The sequence below is a fragment of the Eutrigla gurnardus genome (assembly GCF_963514095.1).
Source record: "Eutrigla gurnardus genome assembly, chromosome: 24".
Lineage (NCBI taxonomy): Eukaryota > Metazoa > Chordata > Actinopteri > Perciformes > Triglidae > Eutrigla > Eutrigla gurnardus.
Window position 1 is genome coordinate 3,790,156 of NC_139935.1, and position 26,329 is coordinate 3,816,484.

At 44.0% G+C, this 26,329-nt stretch overlaps 1 protein-coding gene across 2 annotated transcripts in view; it reads right to left on the reverse strand.

Moving 5' to 3' along the window:
- LOC311010194 (fidgetin-like) overlaps positions 1-26,329 on the reverse strand; it is a 72,969-nt gene that overhangs the window by 33,281 nt on the left and 13,359 nt on the right. Inside the window, exon 4 of one of the 2 annotated variants that reach the window (XM_084004780.1) lies at positions 13,908-13,999. In XM_084004780.1, coding sequence (XP_083860906.1) covers positions 13,908-13,999 — 92 coding nt within the window. Of the gene's footprint in view, positions 1-3,865; positions 3,948-13,907; positions 14,000-26,329 lie in introns of those variants that run through there. The other variant, XM_084004784.1, reaches the window with a different exon arrangement.

Here is a 26,329-nt window from a genome sequence, read left to right on the forward strand (position 1 = left end):
ATAAGTCATACCATATGAGAGTAAAATGCTGGTATCGATTGGATAGGGAAATAAATGTGTAGCACTCACAGCATGAAGGACTTCCCAGACTGTTTCTGCTCAGAGTCACGTGGCAATTTGTTCTAGTTCTATCTGAGAAATGAACATTGGCTGGGAGCAGACTTCCTGATTGGTCATTTTGAACCAGAGAAGTACGTCTGCATGTCCTGACCTCTGCCCGTTGTTTCTTCATGCTCGGCTGTATAACAAGACCATCACACAGCAACCGACGGGAGACAGGTCTCAGCTGCTCGCTCTCATCAGAATGGGCTGCGCGGAGTGAGACGCCTCGAGGAAGTATCAGTAAACATCGCTATAGGGTTCCGGTTGCTATATACGCTCGAACCCTCATACAAAATTCAGCACTTTGCATGTAGACGGAGACGGAGTCAAGGCAGAAGGCAAGGGGGGTTATGTTTTAACTGGTGAACCTTCAGAACGCCACTATTCCCTCTCTGATTCTGACGGAAATGTTTGCGCGTTTGACCTGAACGCGTGAAACGGAAATATTAATTGCTGCACTTAACACATGAAGAAATTCTCCAAAAAAAAATAAATGGTGGCTCGCTGTTGCACAGCAGCTCCCACCAGTTCTCTCTCGCAGTCTCTCTGTCTTCCTCCCAAGTCCTTTAATGGTGTGATCGCCCTTAACTCCACTGTAAATCTCTCCCCAACGGCTTATGGTTCAAATTAATGGCCCTGCCATAAGTGTTTGAATTTCATGAATTGTAATAATACTTACATCACAAGACACATGAAGTCATGTCTCCCTCTCTGCAGTGGAGATATGATACATTTTAGAGGGATGCACAAAGTGGTCCCCTGGTACCGTAGTGATGTATTCTAATAGACTGTGCCGGCCAACCCCCGGGTGCAGATATTCATGATTCATATTTGAAGGCTGCAGAACATTTAAATGGGACATTAAGTGGCGAAGAAGATTAAAACACTGTTGGCTTTGTGGAATAACTGGGACGTTCACTCGTGGAAGCCTTTTTTCCCCCCCCTTTTCTTTTTTTAAAAACGTGTTCCAAGCAGTCAAAATATATGTAAGTCGAACTGAAATTTAAATTCTCTTTGCTTTTTATGTAAGGAAATATACATTATAGTAATGTTGTGCATATTTTTTTGTCTGTGGACTATTTTGCACACTGAGCAATTAGATGTAAAAGAGGTTTAATAGTTGTATATCAGACGTGTATTTGTCCGTTTGAATTCGGGGTTGAGAAATGAAAGTTTCATGAGTGTATGGCAAAAATGAAACTGTAGTTGTCATATGAAATATCTACAGGTTTATACGACTTTAAATGCTGTTTTCTCTGCAGACGTGAGGTTGAAAAGACGTCCGGTGCTCAGTGGGAGAGGAAACATAATCTAATCTTCAAGCCGCCGGGGGCGACTGCTCCCACGGCAGCAGTTGTCTGTCAGCTCCAGTGGTGCGCCGCTAACAGCCAAACATCACAGTTTACCCCACAAACATTGCTAAGAGGACTTTTTCTTCGTTTAGACAAGCACACACAGCATTGACGGCCATCAGCTACTAGCGGTCTAAATTATAATTTAATTTCTTCTTTTACAATTCTGAGCAAATACCAATAATATTAATACAACTTTTTTTTTCCTGCAGTGTGTAAGCTTCAAATAATGTTCCCTGTCTGTCATAATGATGCTACAGCGGCAGCCATTATTATCCCGGGTGCATGTTTGTCTATGAGAGCCGGCGCATGCTGGTGTGCGACACAGATGTGTAGGTGTGTGTGGCGGAGCGGGAGGACAGACTTGATGATCCCCCGTCTCCTGGTGACTGTGTGGAGCCAGCCAGCCGTGGCGAGGCTGCCATAACTACCAGTTGAGCTCTGTCAGGGAGATGACCCACTCTCTATTCAACAAGACCTGCCACCCTGACAGACAGACAGAGAGCATGACGGACGGTAAGACAAAAGACACAGCAAGCGAATATTTTAACTCTCGACTGAATCGGAGGACTCGCCGTCTCGCTCCAAACAGCTGAAAACAGGAAAAAGCTGTAGGTGTAATTGGACCGCGGCGGCGCGGGTCAGGAGTTAACGGTCCTATTTGAGGGCTAACACCGTTTAAGACTAATTTGAGACTATGTGGTATTGTGCCTTTAACTAAGTTTCTAACCTGAACTGTATCGAGGTTCACCGTGCTTTTAAAGCAGACCTGCTGCCCTGCAAAAGGCCATCTAATGGTTTTTCAAACCCACAGTATTACTTTAATGTACTGCGGATCAAAGGATAAAACAACCACCTCTGCAGATGGGGGGGGGTCTGAAGTGCAGAGAAGATTTTAGACTTTCTTGATGAGGATTCCATTTGGTTTCTCATGGATGATTATAGTCTCGCGAGCGATTAAAAGGCACTTAGGCAAGAAACCGTCGTTCAATTCAAACAGTGAAGAAGTGGAGAAAACGACACGGTTTGGTTGCATGTAAAATCATGCAGCACGACTACGGTTTCCACAAAGACCCTCCACAAAGTGTGCTGGGATTCGTGGAGATGTAAATGTCGTGAGGAAGCTCCCGTGCATGGCCTTGTCGTGTTTCCAGGCAGTGTTGCCTACCTGTGTGCATTAGCGCGTTCGCGGTGTCGTCGGTGTTTGTGTGGAAGGAGCGAGGTCACGACCCCGGCTGGAGGCCCGTCCCTGGAGAGCTCGCCTCCAGCGTGGCCAACTAACACTACAAACAATTAAAAACCGCTGCTGCCTCCCCGCCCCCTACACACCCCCCCCACCCCAGGGCTTCATCCAGCTCAGGTCGGAGAAAATCGCTGCTGTGCGCTGCACAAGATTCCAAACTAAACCCTCGGTATCTGGTCTATAACGATGCCGGGCAACGCAGAAGATGGAGAGGCAGGATCGATACGGCTACAGCCTGTGGACCAGTGTGGAGACAGGAGGCTATTATTAGGACGTCCTTTCTTTACCACCTGAGCCACTTACACACACACACACAACTCTTCCCCGGTCAAGCTCGCACGTAAGAACAAATCATGCTTGTTGTTTATCTCCAGAAATTACATCGTGCGGCAAATCGCAACACCGGCCGCCGTCTTTGAATCCGCTTGGCCGCTGCAAAATTAATCGCGACTTTGCAGGCAGACAAATAATTCAGACTCATGTTGTTGCCTGATGCAATACAGACAAGTCGGCTGCACAGACCGGGGCCTTCCATCCACAGTCTGTTTGAATTAAAGGGTCTGGATATATTAGCGGAGTGGACATGGTTAGCGTAGCGGCCAGCCGGTACGATAACCAGTCAGTCAACCAGTTATCTCCGTGGGCATATGCTGTGTCCACTGCTCCAGAGCCCCGCTGTCAAAGCCATTGTGAATCCTAATGATCATCCCAACCGGTCAACACACACACACACACACACACACACACACACACACACACACACACACACTCCCCTGTCTTCGCTCCAGGGGTCCTGACAAAACAGGAGACGGCGGGGACTCGTCAGAAGACAGCGATGCCGGTGCGCTCCACCTGCTCACTGATTCTTACGCCTGGAGGAGCCCGAGGGCACTGCCATCACACACCCTCCCTGTCCATGGCACACACACAAAAATACATAAATCGATAGACACACACACACACACGGATGCCCACATACTTACAGACACACATAGATCCACAATGCACATATCCACCCTGCTCCCCTTACCTTACCTCCCACCTCTTTTTTCTTCCTAGCATCCTTTCCCTATCCTGTTGTCTCACCTCCTTCCTCCCCTCCCCCCCCCCCCCCCCCCCGAATGCAGAATGCATGAAACGCCGCGCACACACCTACACACACCCTCACCTGTCAGGTAACATCAGAGAGGGGGAGAGTTGAAGAGACGTGACAGTGTGCTGAAGGAATGGTGTGCCAGGAACACGAGACCTCTCCGCGTTCACCTCTGCTGTGCTGGAACACAACGAGCTCCAGCCCCTCACCTTTGTGAGGGATCAGACCGGTTTTGGAGAGTGCTGGAGAACCTCCAACAGTCAAGAGCAGCGAAGACACGCTGAGGAGAGGAGGTGATGTATCCGAGTGTCGAGAGGAAGTTCTGATAATCAATAGGCGCCGAGAGTGAGAAACAAAGGCAGAGAGAAGGAGAGACAGTATGGGGTAGGGAGGGCCAGCACACGCAGCCTGGAGGCCTTTTCACTCTCCATCAGGTTCAACAAGTTGGCCCCAAAGCTTGCAGCTGCCATATGTGTTGCACCATTTACACAGCGAAGTCCAACAAGTCGGCAGCAGCAGCACGGCAGATGATTTGTTAGAGAGAGAGAGAGGGAGGAAAAAAATAAATCCACCAACCCGAACAATGTTAGAAAGGGTGCCGGGCCGTTTCTATCGGTATGGAAACGGTGCCAAACACGGACAAGGTTACGTCGCGCCGTTACGTTTTCAGCGGCGGGGACTGAAAGAAAACGTTTTTTTTCCCCCCATCTATCATTCACTCAGAATCAAAGAGCAAGTGGATGCTTGAAAGCTCCATTATGGCAGCGATATCATCGGCCGCATAGAAATCCATGTCACCAGCTGGAGGATACGGCCAGCTTTAGCCTCAGATTAGTTTCCAGCACTGAAGTTCCTTGCATTCTGAGGTGACAGCTAAAATGCTACTACCATCACACCTCCGGCAGCTAGTTAGCTCGGTCAGTGGAGGACAGACTTTGATATTATTGTTCACATTGGGCCATGTTTTGAAAAATTAGGCTAATACTTATGTTTTGTGGTGGAAAATAGTCCCTCGATTGAAACCCGTTTGTAAATTATTCTGTGGGGTCTTTGCAAAGGCATTCTGGGAAATGCAAGAAGTCAAGACAAAAGTGGATTCTTCAAAAAGCCCCCAAAAGAAATTAATAAAATAACAGATTTCAAGGTAGAAGCACATACAGACTACGAAATAGTACCAGGGTTGGTTAGGTTGCCTTTAATATCATTGGAATAAATGAAAACAGATCACTGAAATGAATGGAGTTGTCATCGACCCTGTGACAGGTCGGCGAGCTGATATAGACCTCAGCCAACCAAGACCCAGGAGAGGATTATGAAGAGACGGAATGCAATTAAAGGCTTTCATAAAGTTGTGTCTTTCATAATAAACCTATTTCAGTTATTTTCGTTGTGCGTTGAATTATTCGATTTCTAGCCCTGCTCTGCCGTCCTGAACGTTTCCCACATACAAAATACGTGGTCATCAGTGGAAAAGGTAAAAAAAAATGTGGCTACATATGTGTCCAAAACACTCTGCATGCAAAACTCAATATATTCAAGCTCGGAGAATTAATTAGTAATATGTCTGCATGCGCTGGCCTTGGGAAAACATCCCCTCTTTATAATTAAGCCAGTGGCAGACTCAGGCAAACCTGAGCACGAACCTCCACGTCTCCTCCTGGTTTGAAGGGAATGTTAAAAGCCGTCGGAACTAATTGGTTCCCCTGCCTCCTGTTTGTCGTGGGAACGACACAACAATCAACGCCCTCCATCAACTCCTCCAGAATTGGAAAGTGAAACAACAGGGTGGTTGTCTTGTGTCACGCCAGATAGACTTGACAGTCAGTCGGGCATTAGCGAAGACTGATGTCGCGCATTAGTCACTTATAAAGGGAGGAGGATCCGTTTGTGTCGCCTGCTCTGCCCGCCCGTTCTGCTTTATTTGGGTTTGAGCCGCAGCCAGCAAACTTGTTCAATTACCATAAAACAAAAAAGAATCTCCAGTTACGCTTCCTGCCGGTGTCGGATTAACTTCTCACACTCTGAAAATGCCTCCCTTCTCTAATTCCTTTATTTCATTTAGGCAAAACTCAGCGTTGAATTTAAAGAAAAGCCCTCCACACATATTTGAGAGGCTATTTGCAAGTTAGAGAACGCCACTCGAACAATAACTACCCTTCTCTAGTGTTAGTTATCCTCTGTATCCACAAGAGCCATTTTCATGAAGGGGTGGGGGGAGGGGAGGGGGGGGCACTTCATCAGGAAGAAGTGGATCTTCTAAAAACAGTCATTCTGTTGCTGCGTCTTCCCTCCACCCACCCTTACATCTCGAGAGACGGTGCGGGGCTGATTCTCTGCGTGAAGTGCCTCTCCAAACTTACATCATGCATTGTTTCGCCGGCTGGCGTGTTTTGCGGGCTCTTGGCCCAGTCGGGTGCCGGATTGAGTGCGTGCAGGTTAGCGGGTGGGCAGCAGGAGTGGGTTCTCTGCGCGGGGCAGGAGATGCAGGAATTCCTAATAGGAGGTAATTGAAAATGAGCACTTGGAAGCCGCTGGCTGGTGTTTTCCTCACGCGGGATGAAGAGCTGCCGTAATCATGTGCTAGACTCTGTTGTACTCCACATGCAATGGAAGGGCTCGTTAGTGGATACTGAGCCCCAAAAAAAACCCCCAACTCAAACAACTTCTGGGCTGCTGATGCTTTTCTTTCACACTGGACTTCTTGTCGCTGGCGGGCATGGAGCAGCAACCTTGAAAAGTTTTACTGAAATGTGACAAAAATCGATGAGTTGGCTGCTTAAGGACTCACAGAGAGCCTCCACCTACACTTACCCTGTCCGTCTGTCTGTCTCCTGCTGTCTCAGGACCGTCACTGCCCTCATCTGGAGCTACGTTTACCACCATTCGCTGGCTTTCAGATGCTTCATGCAGGATGATGCCTTGATCCATTTGTGCAAGTGAAAAGGCAATGTTGACTGTGAGATATAATGTTACGGCGCTGAAGGACATGTCAGAAAAAGGTCAGAAAACTGTGCTGAATGGCAAAATAGCAGCTTTTTGCTTCCATTGTGTAATATTATAAGGATGTGTAGATACAAAATCTGTTTACAGCGGTAACCTTGACAGTGGAAGAGAGTGGATTAAATGAAAAACAAAAGGAAGAGAGGCAGAGACCTGCCGATCAAAGGTAGCCCCGCCCTAAAGCAGCCCCTGCTTTATGGTCTATTTGACTCTAAATGACCCTTTAGAGATTGAGACCATAAACTCATGTTTACAACGTTTACTGAGATAATAAATCAAGTGAGAAGTAGCCTCATATTCTCATAGACTTCTTTTTGCAACCAGAGGAGTCGCCCCCTGGTGGCCAGCAGAGAGAATTCAAGTTTAAGGCACTTCAGCGTCGGCTTCACGTCTCATTACCGGAGGTTGCAGCCTGGAACACAACTAGTGAGGACGGTCTCCCTGAGGAGAGGTCACATGATCCTGTCCCAGTTCTGATAATCCACACGTTTAAACGGTCCGACAGCGGTGGAGCTGAAATTCTATCACTGCCCGCCTCACTCAATCAGTCACAATATCTTGCTCCAGCAAACAGAAGCTGTGGTGCTGCCGCTTAGCACGGGGATAATGATCAGATTAAAAGCTTTGACTGGTGAGACTTGGACTAATGCCAGGTGATGGGAGCAATTTGCTGCCCAATCAACGCTGAAGGAAGGAGAGAGGAATCCACCATTGGCTACTGACGCCAGCAGGGAGGGGGTTATGGGGGTTCGGGGAGAGGGTTGGAATCATCCCAACACCGAAAAGCAGCTGGCGAATCAACAGTTCCTATTGTCAGATTCCATTACATCCCCCCCTCTTTGGGTTTCCTCCTCTCTGTCTCTGCCCATCTCTCCTATTCCCCTTCTAATCAAGCACTTCCTCCCTTTCACTCCAAAAAAAAAATGGATGGTCAGCAGAAGGCCTTCACACCGGGTTCACACTCACACTAAATCCGATGCAGCACTCAGACGAGGAGAAGACCCACAGAGCGCGACGCGGGAGGAAATATAGAGCAGGAAGTGAGGATTACAAAGAAACGGGCAAACCTCAAGCAGAGACTGAGATGTCTTTGTCAGTGGGAGAAACACATGAGTGGGCCGGCGCGCTAATCATCGATCGGATGATTAAGGCAGATGAGGAGGGCTTTTTCCCCCAGTGAAGGATCTGATTGTTGGTCTCCTCCTGCTCGGTGTCCAGGGAGCGCGCCGGCGGCAGCGGCTCAGGATCAATACACTCAATCGCGGCTGAGAGGGGCAGCGTCAGTCACGCTGTGCCAGACTATTAGAAGCAAGTAGGCAGACAGTGAATAACTCCACGCTTCTCTGGTCCCACCTCACACCACGGGGGGAAGCGATGAACCTGCTGGCTGGCTGGCTGGAATGTGTGTGTCTGCCTGTGGAGTTGTCACACTTTAGTTAAAGGAGCAGTTCAACATTTTGGGTAATGTGAAGGGCCCTTTTAGACTTTTCTGCTTCATCCAAGCCAAGAATTAGAGGTGTGAAAACTCCCTCGGGAGACAAACAAGAGAAAGGTGGCCCGATGGTATGGTTGAGTCCCTGATCCCGGTCCTCATGCTAAACTACGCTCGCTGGCGGTAGCTTCATATTTAGTGTAGAGGAGTACAAGTCTTCTCTCTTTCTGAAAAATGATGTTTATTTGGAGGTTATTTTAATCAATGTTCAGATTTGAGAAAATGATAAAAAAAAGTTTTAAAAAGGCCATCTCTTTTCCCATCTCCATTTCCTTTTAAGGACACGAACAATGTTACACCGATGCTTGAAGTGCGAGGCAACTTTATATCAACACTCACTGGTGTTTTTATTCATATGCAGGGAGTAAGGATGTTGGAAGAAAAACACAACTCTTACTTTTTCTTCCATTATGTGAAGAAACCTACTTTGTAAAAATCGATAACTGATACTTCAGCTTCACCTTGTCCTTGTAAGACAAAAAGTTAACATTCTGTCGCTTCACGAGTCTCACTGACTTTGAAAATAATCAGCGGTGAGAGCCATTTCTTTTACCGCTATCCTTCACCCTTTCACAATGCTCCCTTTAGATTCTAGACATCCCAACACTTCAAAAATACTACATTGAAAACGATTTTTTTCCAGACAAAAAGGTACGACAAATCATTGTGAGCTTCGCTGCTCTGACGTGATGTCAGAAACCCAAGCATGCATATCTTCATCTCGCTTCTTGAAAACCTTGTGTGCTGACAAAAGGGAAAAAAACAAAAAAAAAACCTCCTTCCACTATAGGCGACATCATCCTATGTGGTGGGTGAGACACTCGTTAGCGGCGTAAGAGAGGAGGAGAGGGGAGGACGGCACTTCAGACAGCTGTGTCCCTGACAGACAATGGATGGCTCGGGTCCATCTGGATGCAGCAGCCCTGGACCAACATGATGTATACATCTTCAGTAGCCAATGGGTGCCATCAATCCCTCCTTCACCATGGTGACCGGCGGTGACAGCTAGCCCAGGATCACAGCCTCAATCTGTCTTTATCCTTTTACAACGCGTGTAAACAAATACATTATTCGGATATTAACAGATGATGAGCTCTGATCACAACCAAATTTATGCAGTTTTCCCCTCCTGACGCTGTCAAGAAAAACTTAAAAAATTGTGGCCCATTTTCCCATTATTCATCGGATCACATTTTGTAAAGAAAAATCTTGAAAATACAGTTAAAAATCATTCAATGAGACAATTAACGGACTTGTTTCTGTTTAAAAGTTGGCATTCAAATACAATTCTTTTTATTTTGAATTTTTTGAGCAATGCAAACCTATATTAAGGTTCGATACAACATAGTATCGCGATATTACTTGTAAGTGTATCGATACAATATTGCAATTTTATGACATAAACTATTAATATTTCAAATACAATTACTTTTTACTGGTGAAATTGAATGGGTAGATTCAGCGGGGTTGGCAGGAAGTTAGAAAATGACGTAAGTAAGATGAGAATTCAGCGTCTCTTATCTCTTATGAGATCAAATAGATGTTGAAAAACTGCATAAATAATCATAATAATCTAAGTTATAATGTAACTGATATTAGGAGTATAAAAGCCAGTCGTCTAGATGATTTTACACACTTATACATACTGATATTTTTTATGAAATAAGCATAAATTGATAGCAGCCATCCATCCGTCCATATTGTTTGCTCAGATTTCCCATTATATTCACGTGTTGACTCGACCATTATCCTTTTAGCAGACCACGCTTTTGAGTTGAGTGTTTGCAGCTTTCCTCTCTAATCTCCATCTTTAAAAAAAAAAATAAAAAAAAATAACAGGCAACCTTGTCAGCCCAGCAGTGGAGATGCAAAGAGGAATTGGAGGAACGGCCTTGCTACAGGACCATTCTGAATATGTTAACAGCGCTGCTTCCCTTGAACTGTCACAACTTGAAAATCCACCGTGTTAAGAGCTTCACACGCAGGCAGCCATGAATATCTGCCGTGTCCATAGACTTGGCCGCAGAGGCCCTTAAAAAGCACTTGTTGTAATACATGACCAATTTCCCTGCAGCGAGTGCAGGGGAGTATTAACATCTCCTCAGCTCGGTTCAGTTTTAATGCGATGGAGATGTTATTAGAGCCATCACAAGCCCAAATGAATGGCCGGTGGAAGCGGCACAGCAGGAGAGGTGTGTGTGTGTGTGTGTGGTGTGGTGTGGGGGGGGGCTGGCGACATCGACCTTCGCCTCACCAAGGACAAGGACACTTGTGCTCGTAAAAAGGGGTTGGCCCAATTGTTCGCACAAGGCATGGCTGCTGAACCAAGCCTTGGAGTCAGGCTTACATGTTCATCTAAGTCAGCTCGTATTTCACCGGATCCCTCTGATTCGCCACTTTCTAAATAAGTAGCCTCGTATTCCCACCTCAGCGCTACTCTCTCAGTGTATATCGTCTCTATTGAATGGTTATAAGTGTTAATTATCAGAAATGACGGTTAACATGTGACGCTGCCGTGCAAGGGAAAGGGCCTGTGATTTACTTCACACTTCAACTCGTGTAATAAAGAAAGACTTTTAATATCTCCGCCATTCATGTGATTCATTCTGCCGTCCCGCGCCCGTTGAGCGACTCTCATCTTTGTGCCTCCTGCCTACGCACTTCCTTTGAAGTATAATTATTTTCGCTTTAATTAGAAGCGAATCATGCTTAGTAAACACAAAAAAACACCGTCTCCTCAGATTAATAGGCCGGGGTAACGCGTTCGGCACGAGGGGTTGCTCTGAATGGGCTTTGGCTCGGCTCCAATCCAGGCATGATTCTCATTGTGCTGCAGCCTTGACGAACTGACCGGCGACTAGCGAGGGGGGGGGGTGAGGATACAGGCCCTTGTCCAACACCGAATTCTCCTATTGTTTCAACACAAAACATGTTGTCCTTTTGTTGTCTGCTATTAATAATACATCGGCCGCAATCTGTAAGTCAAACACAGCAGAATTAGGCATGAGGCACCTCCTCGCTGAAAACCCAAACTGGGAGCGTTACATAACTTATGAGCATGCAGTTTCGCCGCAATTCAACATTATTTCGGCTAATTAATTTACCGTTTACTTACATATTAAAATGAGAACGCAGAAAGTCCAAACCAGCCGAGTTAAATACAGAAAACAGTGGATTATTCCAATCTTTAGATGAACTACACAGAATCAAACGAGCTTTCCTCAACACAATCAATTATATTATCAAACTGAAAAGATAAAATGCTCTAATATTTACTTGCTAGTTTCAGCAGCTATGTGGAGGGAGGGAAGTGGAGGTGGAGGAGGGGGGGGGGGTGTCGCTCTCCCAGCAACTAATTACTTAAGCAGTTGTCAAAGGTTTGAAGCTCGCTCTTGAATTCCAATGAACACTGTCCATGGACAGCGGTGGTTTTGCATATATTATGAATATTTCAGCTTCCCCCAGTAACCTTGGTGTCGTTTGGCAGATAGGGGCTGGCAGAGAGCCATTTAAAAGCTTCTCTGTTGCAGAAGGGAGGAGACAGGGTATTAGGCTTTATCTATACTTGACATTTCCAAGCATTTGTAATTAATTCATATAGAAAATCCTTCTCTAAATGACTGGCTGCGAGCGGACCGGAAAATAAACCGCTATTGTTTCAACGGACGCCGGACGCCAAACGGAAGTGCTCAAAAATCACATCAAAATGCACAGAATTCTTCTACTTTTTTTTTTTTGTTCAAGCGAAAAGGAGATTCTTGCTAACATATAGATGTGTTTACACATGCTGTTCGAGATTCAAGGTAAGAGGTCACGCGAGGCCGGGCCCTGAATACAATCACGGAGGTTTGAGTGGGAATAAAGATGCATGTGTAAATGCTAACAAATGTGAGAGCGCAGCCAGGTGGACAAACCTCTAACTCCTGACACGGAGACAGGCGGAGGAAAAAAATCCTTTCATATAAAACCTTTTTAGCGACGTATAGCGCTCCCTCATTTCTAAACATTCTATGTACAACGACAGTAATGTACACGTTCAGGGTTTTCATCCCCTGTTGACAGAAAAAGCTGTATGAAGTACACGTGAACGCACCAGTCAGACCTTCACATGAACAAACTGGCTTTACATCCAGTTATTCTGCGTTATTCCAATGACGGCCACCAGCAACCAATTGCATCAACCTTGAATCGATAATAGCAGGGATCTGGAAAAATGTTTCTTTACTCTTCAGCTACGACGGCTTTATAATATGCAGCGCTAATCCACTTATATGTTGGTTCTGCCAACATGGGGCGAAAACAACATTCCACAACACTGCGAGAAGCCAATATGCCTGTAAAATGGATGTTAATAGATGTAAGTGGATGTAAACGGACGTAGCTGCTGCAGCGCGATGGCAGGAAATGTACCTGCTTCAATAGTTTGGTGGGAAATAAATGGAATCAAAAGGAATGCAGCAGAACCAGAGTAGTCCATACATTCTTCTTCTTTGTCAAAAAACGATCAAAGTCCACATCGGGAGGATGTCGGAGGTCATACTTACTTTCACTAAACCTGTGCAACATTTACGCAGCTCCTTCTGGAGACACTTAAGTCTGAAACCACTTTATAGGAAAAGACTTACAGGAATAAGGGTTTGCTCTTAATAAAACATGTGATCTATCTATGAAGTAACATGAATTTTCCCATCCCACATGTACTGCAATTTCCACCCATAGAATTAAGACATTTGACTCGTCAAGCAGATTATCTGTGAATAATTCTACATTGAGTAAATGAGAATACGGAGGTCATAATACTCTTGCATTGGTGATGAAACAAATCCTCTGTTTTCCCGCCGATGGGGGGTTTAGCTCTTCAGATAGTCGGCCGGCCCTCTTTTCCTGGAGGCGATGTCAATCCACCGAGAAGACGACGCAAGTGTAAAGACTTCAATCTGCAGCTGTGCCTCGTCTAAAGGCTGAACCCATCCCCACCATTGTGTCCGTTTTCTAAGAGAGTGAGGGAGTTGGAGCGGCGTGGGGGTAGAGAGACTGTGTTTGTGAGCTCCTATTTGTTTGTGTGTGCGTGGGGAGAGTGTGCCTGTCCAAGAGGTTGCCAACTGGCATTAGGGGAATGTGAATCAGCGAGGGACCACCGCGGTGGTATCCAGTGGTGTTGTGAGTGTGTGTGTGTGTGTGTGTGTGTCGCCTCCTCCTTGACGCACCCCCTCCACCTCCACCCCTGTGTTCTCTTTCACAACCCGCCTCCCCCTCCTCCCTCACCCCAATCCCTGTCCCTTGTTTCTGCCTCCAGCTTTAGCACTTCCTAGTTTTGTTCTGCCTGAGCGCGGAGCAGCTCTCCGTCCAATTTAGTGAGTGGCAGGGAAGATGCAGACTGACACCGTACTGATGCAGTGGAGTTTCTGTGTGTGTGTGTGTGTGTGTGTGTGTGTGTGATAAATGTCCCGCCCCTTCAGCAAGGGATTTCAGGAAAAATATGTAAACGTAAAGAGATAAATCATTTTTTTTATCCTGCCATGAATTACACATGTGGTGTTTGTTTAAACTCTAATTTTGCACATCTTGATGTCATATTACTGTAGAAGTGTAAGATTGTGAAATGAGTAAATTAGAACAACGTACCCAAAAGTGTGGAAAGTGGCGTCTCCCTCTGAAGCTACGATGGCTGTGTGTTGGGTGTCTGGATCTGGATCCATCTGGTTTCCGGTGAGAAGCTGTTGAGAAAGTTAGCTTCATAAGTCAAGGTCAACCTGAAGTGTTAAAGTCATCTTAGTGATGTCATGCAATAATGAAAAGAGGATCTTTGACTTTCTTGACTTGCAAAGTTATCTTTTTAAATTAAAAAAAAACATCATATGTGTAATTAATGGTACAATTCAAATAGGATAAAAAAAAAAAAAATCAGAAATAAGGTCCCATAGGTGACACCAGAAGTGCCTTTCTATGGAAAGGAGATCAAACTGCGGAGAGTGAGAGAAAACTGAAGACGTAAAAAAGGTTTAAGTGTGTATATGTGTGTGAGGAAGAAAACAGAGCACATTTGGAGCTGAACAATATCTTAATTTCACCTCTATAATCTTTCTAAAATTATCAGCAACTGTTGCCACATGACCTGCGTGTGTCTTTCCTAATTAATAACCCATTCATGTGAGGAAAAAGACGACAAAAACAGGCTTTAAAAAGGATCCAGTCCTATCTTTTATCAGCTGCCATGCCGTATCTCTAAATCCTTTCTTTTCATAGTGAAGACTGGTGTTTGCTTCCATGTGAAGCCTGTATGTGTGGAAAGCTATAGCGCTGTATGAGAAGGCCAGCGCTCAGTCTTCAGGGTGCCATCCTGTGGCAACATCAGAAGAAATGTCAAAGATTTTGAAGGCTTGGTTAAATACAACTGGATTTCTTTGCCTTAAACCTTCAATGACATTTTTGGCTGTCGGAAAGGTCAGCGTGCAGCTCCTGTGAAATGCTAGCTCTTTTGGGGTGAACTTCAATGCGGGATAATAAATCCCTCTCTCTCTATTTTCCCCTCCATACTTCCAGCCTTGGCCTCGCCACAATAGCCGGTCAACAAGTAAAACATGCATGGCTTGATGGGTATTTCTGGCCACTCTCAATCTTTTTTTGTCCTGAAGCAATGATGACTTTTTTTTATTGGGCTGAATTCCACAGCTGAGCAACGATGGTATAAATGTCTACCATGAAATAACAGTCGAAGCCAAATAATGAGCGTTTCTTGTATTTGAGGGTAAATCTAACGTTTACTTATTTAGCTTCCGCTGCTACGTGAATAAACATATAATCGGCAAAAGAGCAGCATCTATCCACAAAGATGTCATTAAAATATTGATCATACATCCAGGTAATGGTTTACAGTCACTTTCCATTAGTTGCAGTTGTTTCAGCACCGCGACTGCAGTGTCGCTTACACTGAAAAAGACATCACCACGGCAACGTAAACAGCCGATTGACCTCGCAGAAACACGTGAAACGGCCGTGACCTGTTAACAGCGCGTTACGTGGAAAGTCAATTAGCATCTTCTATCGTGGCGGATGCTTGAAAGAAACGCATCCACATGAATATGAATGTGTTGGAGCGACAGGAGGATCTGAGGATCACAAGCGGCGGAGCGGCACCCTTACTGGATCTGGACCTGGATTCTGGTGTGAAGCTGAGATCAAAAGTTAGCGTCATAATTCAAGGTCAACTTTACAGCTAAGTGTTAACGTCGTCTTAGTAGCTAACTGCATTGGTAGCGACCAATCAGCAAGTAGCCCCGCCCCTTAAGCATCCCCTGCTTAAGGGACTATAATTCAACATCATGCTGGATCGAAGAAGACTTGAAACTACAGATTGAGACCATAAACTCATGGTTACTGAGATAATAAATCAAAGTAGAAGTAGGGTCATTTTCTCATAGACTTCTATACAATAAGAGAGGAGTCGCCCCCTGGTGGCCAGCAGAGAGAATGCACGTTCTTCATGAATTAGCCAGTAGGCAAAGAAGGTAGAAGCTTGAGATAGATAAGTAATCAAGCTACAACAACTGCCATAATATTCTATAGTTGAACTGTCCAGCTGGAATTTTACCCGTGGCTTTACCAGAGGATGTTGCACTCCGGCATCCACAGTGATGCACAATTACTCCTTCAATACGATGCCACACAAAGACGATTTGGAGGGCTGGAGAATCTGATGAAAAGCATTGAACAGGAATTAAATCATGTTTTCCACACCATAGGTTCAGAAAATGGTGCTTGAGACACTGCAGAGCCCAGCGGTGGATTCCAATCTGTGGACTGAAATTGGAAATGAACAGCGGTGCCGTCTCCATTCTGACAGCTCCGTGTCAATAAAAGTCAGTTTCCCTCCAATGCCTCTCACCACTGACCACAAAGGGACTTTTGTCAGCGGCGAGCCGGAGCGCCGCGAGGCTAATATTGTGCTAACGCGCCGCAAATGATGATCGCGATTTACGAGCGGTGAGATTTCTTTTTTACACGATTAATATGAACATACGCGTGGACGGCGAGCTGCAGGGAAAGAGGAAAACAATGTCTTTAAAAGGCTCCACCTGTGCCCGTAAGTGCCATATTATACGGCAGTGAATTGGTCGTTTTCTGCAGTCAGAGTGAACAGCTCTCGCCAGCTCCCCGCGCAGAGGAGATCATATAATGTGATTTATGGTTCTGGAGTGAATTATGGAAACACTGACCTTCCCTTTACATCCCATCAAACAGATAACTGGCCAGTAAGTTGCTGTTATGATAGGAGGAGGGGGAAGAACACTGTCACGCCTGTTTACATGTTCTGATGTAGGCGAATGGCAAATAGGACAAGATCCATATCGGACGCTGGCTTTGATATATGAATACGAGTCAAAATTTGGGCTGTGGTGAAACCTTGTTTTTTTTTTTTTTTATCGTGCCCAAACATTTGCAGAAACATCGTCTCTGGCCTTGGTCTTCCAAAATGCCATTAAAGGCGGTATCTCACATTTTTCTTTTTCCAACAGAATGTCACGACAATACCATCTCTGAGATTTTCTTTTTTTATTTTGTTAAAAAAAAAAAAAAAAACACACACACACACACACACACACACAAAAAGAAACCCTTCATCTCCCCCACCTTTGTTTGCACTTTCAATTTGCATATCAAAGAAATCCCATCGGGACCTGCTTTGCATATTTACATCTGATTAGTAACTTTAAATGAACATGTCAAAAATGGTCGAGTTTTCTTTTTTGAATGTGCGAGGACTACCTAGCTTGTATAATTAGTGCCAGCACATGTAACATAGCCAAAAAACAAAACAAGCCGATTTCAAACAACACGAGAGGCACCTTTTATATTGCCTTTCATTAGGCGTACTCAAATATTCCTGTCTCACCTTGGACCTCAAAGCTTGCTAAATGATAACTCCCCCCGAATGATAAAGACAAAAATATGTACTGTATGTTTGTGGTAATATTTCTTTGCAATGACATTAGGTCTTGTAAATCCTATCAGTTTGCTTCTGATGGGAATATTTTTAGATGTACGGAGGAAGAGTTTGAAAAGAGAACGGCGGGGTTCAAGGTCACTTAGTTCCGTGACAAAAACAATCTGTCTGCTTACCGTCATATAGTTCAAAGTCACAATAGGGTAAAGTGATACTCTGTCGTCTTACCTGACAGCAGAGTATGTCTCAATGCTGACATGTTATTCGTCTCATTCCAGAGACCAGAAGCGAGATCTAAAACCAAATTTAAACATTTTATTTTGCCCGTGCTTTTTGTCACATGTGGGAGGGACAGACTCGAGGGCCTGTGCTTTCTTATTTCCACCAAGTTGACATGTTTGACGCCTCGTGTGTGTGTGTGTGTGTGTGTGTGTGTGTGTTGCAGCAAGAAACTTTCCCCCACTGAAACTTCTGGAAGGCTGAGCTCTCCTGCAGGCCACAGCGTGCGCACAGGGAGCCTAAAAATGAACTAACTATGTGATTATTAATTGGAGCCTATTTTGATTCAGTATTCCACGCTGCATATCGTCACGGGTCCTCGGTGGGATTGTGTCGGCGTAGCGGTGTGTTGGGTTGGCGAGGGGAGTGGGGAGCGGGGGGGGCAGTCTGGAAGGCTGTGCCGTTTGGAGCACGGCTTGCTACCCGCACATCGGCATACCAATGAGTGGGGTTAAGAAGGCACGGCTCCTCACGGAGACACCGTTCCTTCAGCAGACCCAATCCGCCAAGTCTCCATGGACCCATTTCCAAAAGCTGCTCCTAATGTGGGCCTGTGTCAATCACCCCCACAGACAGCTCCCCCTCACCCCCCTCTCCTGTCCATATGAAATAGTCATACATTAGGAACCAGGGGAGAGCACCTCTCTGTCTAGGAGTCCTCATGTATTCTAATGCGATTCAAAAGCTACGGCTAGTTAAGTGGAAGGCGGTTGCCGGTTTTGCGACGCCTTCTCTTTTTCGGCTTTCAAAGAGTTTGGATTGTCGACATGTAAGAATTGGGCTGTCTTTTGTCTCGGCGTGTTTGTTTACAGAGAGTCACACTGTGCGGGATTTAACAGAGGAAGCGTTGTTCTGTCAGCGAGTGGACGGGGGCTAGATATCGGATGCCGCCGTGACATGTTTATGTGACAACGTCGTTTGACAGCTTTGACACTCCATAGACAAACACCTTCAAAAGAGTCGACAGTATGCCCGCTAAAAAAAAAATGTCGGGACGCCGGTTTGCTGCCAAATGTACACCAAGTTGATGGGCTAATGTTTTTATTATTATTACAAAGAGTCAGGGCGTTATGTTGCCTGTCACAAAATGTAACTTAAATGTAAGTTAGGATGTTAAAATGACGGACAATATGTATTTGTTTTATAAAATTAGCAAATCCTGTGAAAACAAGTTGTAAATAAAGATGTAAGGGACTGTGTGCAAATTATTTGGTGTAAAATACTTAATTTAAAATTGTAAAAAAATGATATTTCATATCCCACAATTATATTTAATTGGACTCTTCCTTTAAGTGGATTTTTTTTTTAAATATAACAAGTTTGAACAACTTTAAAGAGCTCGGCTAACGTGTGGGTGTGGTTCGATCACGTTTGATTGCTACTTAAGCAAACGACCCCACAACTGCCAACGCACTTTGATTCAAATAACTAGTTGATCCTGATTGGTGCGCAGTAATATGTGACATCACCTTTTTTACAAATCAGCCCCACCCATCATTGAGAAGACATAACAAACAAACAAACAAACAAACAACAACAAAAATACAGAAAACCCTTCTAATTCTAATTTTGGCAGGAAAGCGTGTTCATGTGGGACCCCATCACTGATAATAAGAAGTTGATTGAAACGGGGCCTTTTAACCAGTTGTGCAAATTCAACAGTGATATTTGAAGGAGAAGGGTGTTGCCTTTATTCAACAAAGTGGAGGGTCCATTGTAGTTTTGTTGGTAAAGCTTGAGAGTGAGACGTAATATTCAGCCATGCTCTCCACATCAAATCAACTTCATAAAGTCACTAAATATTTAAAAACGGGTTGGGAATATATACTTTTTTAAAAATGTATTGTGTTATAATATTGTCAGTTTGCCTTTTTAACTCTTTTAGATCACATCCCCGCTCATGTGCACCTATTTTACAATGAATGCAGAACAAAAGAGACCAAAAACAAACTATGACGCATGGTTACATCAGCCCACGACCCTGAATACAGGATAAGCAGTAGACGATGGATGGATGGACTATATCAGTACCAACCAATTATATCAGGACATCCATCCATCAATCAATCAGAAACTTTTTTTAACCATCAAATGAACGTTTTTTGGAAGCATTATCCCGTTTCCCTCACAACACGGAAGCCACGCTCTCGTTTCAGCTCCACTTTAAACGGCCAAAGCGGGAAAAGCTCGACTGCTGAACCGACCGCACTAAAACCGTAACGGAAAAAGTGAAGCGGATCAATCTTTCTATCCTTTATCGACTCCCGATTTAATCTGATCACTCGACAACTAACACGGACCGCGCTGCCACGGAGGCAGCCGCTAAGTTCCTCCACGAGCAAGGATCCAATCTCCTCTGGGGTCAAAGTACACAGGGCTTTCCGTGGCCGGTCCAATAGCGCCATGCTTGGCTGAGTGCGGCCCACGCTGGGCCGGAGGTATCGTGGCAAGTCCACGGGACGTGAGCTAGGATGAGTAAACCACAGGGATCTGAGTGGATTTACTCTCCTGCCAGCATCCTTTTTGGTTGGGAGTGGACCTATTGTACATGATCAGCAACACAGACACAAAGAGGGAGACGGCAAATAAAGGCAGGCAGAGGATGGTGCTTAAGAGACGTGGCGTTAAAAAAAACACCTTTTTATTTATCTATTCATTAAAAAAGCGGCCTCTCTATCATTTAGCACAGAATGAAGCGCAGATACATCAAAACCAACTGAAGGCCATCAGGCATAACACTTAAAATATGTTTTTTGGTGCGTGTTTACCGAATAGAGCTCGTCCCTGCACTCATATGGCATATCTGAAAAGAAGTTGCTAACCCAGTTAATTGTGAGGAAGTCAGCCATGTAGAGAACGTGGATTCATTTAGGATGAAACAACGTTAAAGGCGAGTCCTCGGAGGATATCATTCTCCTCGCAGCTCAGACTTAATGGACTCGTTGGCGTTTATTTTTCTGACCCGAAATGAAGTTTTAGTGCTCTTACAATGAAATAAAGCCTCACATTAGTGCTCAGTTATCTACTGTCGTTACAGACCTCCCTCTAAACCACCGTGTTTTCAAGATTCCTGTCGGAGTAAAAAAGAGAAGAGGGGACAGGGAAAGATGATAAAATGTTGCCTTTGAAAGAATCACTTTGAAGAGTCGCTGCTTTATGAAGGCAGAGCGTTAAGAAGCCAGTGAAGCTGTGCTGCGGGTCAGCAGCAGCAGCAGTAATGAACACCTCAGATGGTTGCTTGTGCCTGCAGCTTTACGATTTATTGCCAACATCTGACTTCAGCGACCGTTTGTCTTCACCTTCGTCCACTCATCCAGAGTGACGTCACTCATTTCAGAGACTGTGAAGTCTATTTGTTACTATCAATATATTTATGTTAAAATGAGGGATTGTACACATTATTCTGTTTGCCGTTCTAATGTGAGAATATTGTGAATCTCATTAAGATATCCTTACTGTCCCATGTAAACCATGCATCTCCATATTGTAAAATATTCATAAGCTAAAAAAAACGGTTGTTTTCCACCTCATGATGATGCATATTTCTACAATTGTGTACCAGGGCCATTGTAAGTAAAAAAAAAAAATAATAATAATAATATAATATATATATAATTATAGAAATTAATTTAGATTTTTAATCTCATTAATGTATGACAATATAATCTCACAAATGTGTTGTTTTTCCCCTCATAACTTGACATATCTTGACATAAGATTTCTCCTCCCAGGCTCTATTTTCGTTCCTACATCGGCTCTAACACACCGTCGTATTTATCATACAATCCGCTGAGCTTTTAAAATGCGTCAGTGTGTGTCAATATGACACTGTAACAATATTACAAGTACAAATACCTGCGTTAAAAATCACGTGTCCTGAAAGAGTCAAAAGTGAAATTCTCATCATGCAACGTTGAGTAGTAAGCGTTATCTTTACATATGAGGTGGGAAAGGGCTGTGTTCTTCTTACTTTTAGAGTAATTTTAAATGTTTCACTAAAGCTGTCTAGCTTTAGTGAAAATCCTTGCTTTTAGAACATTAGAATCATACAATCATCCATTTCAATAGTGCATACGTTCCAGGCTTCCATTCCACAGACTCGGACCTTGAGTTGGATGCAGAACCTTAAAATTAAAGTCCTTGTTGGGCACCGTTACTCCACTGTGTAGCGTGAAACTCAACGGAGGAATTTATCATTAGCGTGCGTGTGAAGCCTGATGGTATGTGTGCTTTTAAAATTAATGATGGAAGCACTCTGACTTTTAGTCCATCTGAAATTTTCATTAAATTTCATTATTCAGCTGTCTCTGTGGCCCTGAATTAATAAACTCCAGGTATCATACCATGAATTCATATTACGTTTGAGACAGATAGAGCAGGTATGCAGCAGCTTTTTTTTCCCCCTTTACAATATCCTAAAAAAACATACAATTAAAAGTAAATTCAAAGCACTTTTTTCAATGAGGAACGTTGGTTATTGCCTTGAAAATAGAGTGTGAGGACAAAGTTAAGGCTGCTGGCATCTTCTCACACACACACACACACACACACACACACACACACACACACACACACACACACACACACACACACACACACACACACACACACACACACACACACACACACACACACACACACACACACACACACACACACAATCAGGTGCTATTTGTATAGATGCTTAAATCAATGGTTCTAACATATATCACTCAATTGGCTGAGAAAACATGTCTTTTCACTGACACTGACAAATGGAGGGCACACTATAAAGATTTCTCCTTCGGTGGCTGAAAACCTGTAATTTCTTGACGGCTACCAGGAGGTGATAGTACACACTTATTTTTCTTTTTTTTGGTAAAAGTATATCTATAAAAACATGTTCCCCAAGAACGCAGACGAAGTAGATGGAGGTCAGTAGAAGGAAATGTCATGCTTGAAACTTAATTAGGAGTCAGAGGAATGATCAGTGATGGAACTTGTGCAACAAAATCTCCTGGCAGAGATCTGAGCTCTCCGCTTCTGTTCAGGGCTTCTTTTACATCGCATGTTTCCCTTCATTTCACGGTGTATCGCGCGGACAAAGCTGCCAGATTTCTAAAAGGACCCGCGCGGATGAAACGGCATTTGAATCCATATATCTCGTCTGCTCAATCACGATTCCCCACACGCAATAACAGACGCTGAATAGAAGATCCCTGCTGTGTGTTGGGTTCATGTTTGTTTACCCTGAGTTTGATGGCGCCGGGGTTAAAGCTACCTTTAGGCTTAATAAAGAACACCTGTTAATAGCGCTGCCCTGGCGGGGGCTCTTTCTTCAACAAACTCCGCAAAATGAGATTTGAAAGCAGCGGCGTATCGTTCCCGGGCTCCGAACCTTCCACCTTCAACTCATAGAGACGGATGTAAAGTGTGCGCGCCGCAGCACAACAAGGCGTGAGATAAGAAAGAATGTTGTAAACTATATCTACGCGTCTGAGAGAAGATGGAACGGGAGGTTTCGGGGCGGCGGTGGGCAGCCGGTGCTCAGGCCTGGTGAGAGGTAAACTGTAGGAAACAGTTATCAACGCAGACTTCAGGTGAGAAAAGTCATTAACTGCATTCAAAGATAGTCTTTTATCTTTTCTCCCTGGAAGTAAAGCCCTCCTGTGCTCCCGCCGGCCGACGATGGATTCCTGCCAGATCTCGCTCTCCTGTGTCTCCTTGACTTTTTCTATCTCGCCCGTTTTAATAGAGGAAACAAAATATTACTTTCAGAAGAATGAAAACAAATAGTAGCTAACTTCATTGGTAGCATGGTAGCGACGGCAAGGTAGACCCTAAAAAGACCATCATTGACTAAATGAACATCTCATTTACAATGTTTACTGAGATAATGAATCAAGTGAGAAGTGTGTCATTTTCTCATTGATTTCCATGCAGTCAGACTTCTTTTTGCAACCAGAGGAGTCGCCCCCTGATGGCCAGCAGAGAGAATGCAAGTTGAAGGCACTTCGGAAGCTAAATATGACCTGAGAACTAATCCCAGAATGTGCAAGGCATCATTTGGGCTTTAGAGAAAAGCGAGCTTCCCTTGCCAGGCATCTTTAGCTCCTCGTCTGTGCTTGAGGCCCCCGGTGTGAGGCTACAGCGGTCACGTTGCATTATGGGTATTTTAGGCACCAGGGTTTGACAAGAAAGGGGTAGGTTTAGAATAAAAAAAGACGACACCTGTGGCTGTTCAGCATCAATTTTGATTAAAGGTTGTTGCTGATCAAAACCAGGTGGTTACGGCGACTGTTTGTCATATGACTTCCTAACACTGGTTCTAAGCAGCTTACAATATGAAATTAAAATGACTAAGGGCAAGATTTTGTGTCTTTTATGCAAAAGTAACCAATATAGACGACAATAACAAAGTTTAAAGTCTCTTAAAGTTCGGTGTATGAATCATTGAAATCACGACCTGGATGAATGTTGCAGCAGATGAAAGACATGATTCAGAGCGTGAAGATAATGGGTAAATTGTTTAGCGTGTTATTTTTCAATTAAATAATAAAGTCTGAAAAATGGAACACTGTGTATTTCATGAACCATAATAAGTGTTAAATTACCGACTTCCTCCATCTTGAGAAATAAAGATAGAAACATCAGAATCCTGTTGGAGAGACGGCGGAGATAAATGTAACTAATTGTCATATAACCTCAAAATTGCGGGGCATGAGAGTGTCTAAATAATGGCAGCTAATTTGTCTCGTATTGTGCTTTTTTTTTGGACGGGTTTAAATTGAATGAGTCAGGATCCATTGTGGCGTAATGTGAAAGCCGGGGCACTGGTTCACACCGGAGACATTCAAGGTCGAGCTACTCCAAATGAAGGGGTGACGGCGAAGGGGGGGGTGGGGAGATTTAAAGTAAGGCAGCTGAGTCAATGGACGGCCGCGGTGCAGATTTGGCACCATATTCATGGAACCTTGAATTATTGTTTTGGGTTTTTTTTCTTTTTTATGCATTGAAAGCTTTTCTACAAGCCCTTTTTTGTCACATTAATGGCACAATCAGTCAGAGAAAGATTGCAGTGACAAATTATTCATTGTAATCCTCCATTTGAGGACCCTAATGCCTCTAATTGGGCTTTTATGACTTACAAACTGTATCTTCCTCTCCCTTTTTTTCCCCTCTGGCGTTTGTTTTTCTTCCTTCCCGCCACGCTGCGGAGTGACATTGAGCCTCTCCCTGTCGGGGTGCTCTCTTGTCTCACTCCAGTGCACATTTTCGCTGTCCCCTCTCCTCCTCCCCGAGACAATGAGCTTTTGACTGAATACATTATCTGAGCTGTTGTTCTGTTTGTTGTTGTTTTAGCATCCAAGAAAAGAGATGAATTATTAATCATGACAGACAAAAAAAAGAAAAAAGAAAGAGACCAAAAAAAAAAAAAAAAATCCGGAGTATTTTTAGGAACGCTGTCGAGTGCTGTGGCTCCATCAAGAGGTTTGCATATTAGTACGTATAAGGTATCACTTTATTATAAAGTCTATGACTTATGGTGACATTTTATCAATCAGGTACCAATAAATATACTTACTGGTTCCTAGCAATGCTAGATATATAATGTAAAAGCTTGTACAAAGGATACCTTACTGGGAAACAGAAGGGAAGTTTGGGAAAAGTGTAACTAAACACTTATTACAGTATTAATAAAGTAATTCTGTTATCACAGCCCACACATCTTGTTTCAACTACATATTATATTATATTTATTATGTTATAGTTTTTTTCCGCCAATAACTGCACTCTAGAAAGGTACATTTGTTTTCTACGCCAGCATCTCCCTCATAAAGGGAAGCCGTGCCGGATGACCAGGCTTTTTTTTTTCTATAACAAATAAAGTTTGTTCATTTTGTGCGTTATTGCTGTGACCGGACATAAAAGCTGGCCAGGTTTCTCCATTACAAGTCCTTTTTGACATGGAGGCGACTTACCCAATAACTGCAGCAACACGCATTACAGAGAACATGAGCTGAACCGCTGTGTATTACAGTGTTTAACCTGTTAAATTCACTTTAAGTACATTTCTGACTGATTATTCCAAGGTACGCCTTTTTGTTTGAGCTTCACACCCCATACCTACATAAGTATTTTCTTGCTACCTGATTTATATCAGGAATTAAACCAGTTTTGTCGTCTGTTGCAGAAAAAAAGCACTTTGAGGTCCTAGATCAATGTATTATACAAAGAAAAGTGGGGTCCAGTGCAGTCCCACATAGCTCTTAGTTCCTCTCATATAAAGCTTCTTAACTTAGTCTACAAAATGATTCATAACACAAGTTTCACAGCTACATCTGTGTGGATTATTTAATTCTAGTATAAACCTAATCTGCAACAACTTCAACAATCATCGTCTCTGGCTTATGTCTCAATACCCCCAATCAAAGTCGATGAATTCCTCAGGCCCATCTCCTGTCGCTGATCTGAAGCAGGGATTACTGTGCCCCCTCTTGGTTATAAATCAGCACTGCATTGTCATTCGAAGCTTCATTACATGCAAGTTCTCCGTGAGATTACGGCCAAGTGGTGTGATCATCGGCGTGATTAGAGTCGGGCAGCAAAGTGATAGAAATACACGAGGGTGACGGATCAGAACGAGAAAAACAAAAAATAAATGACATGAAAGCGCTCATTTGTTTCATTGTATAGAATCAGAGGGCAGAGGCGCCTGTTTTGATCAAAGCAACAGCCCCCCGGTGACAAATTAACCGCAGTGATTGTGTCAGTTTGTCAGCGCGTTGAATCGGAGACGCCGGGCCATACATCACAGTGACGAGCCTCACTCTCAGGATTCAGT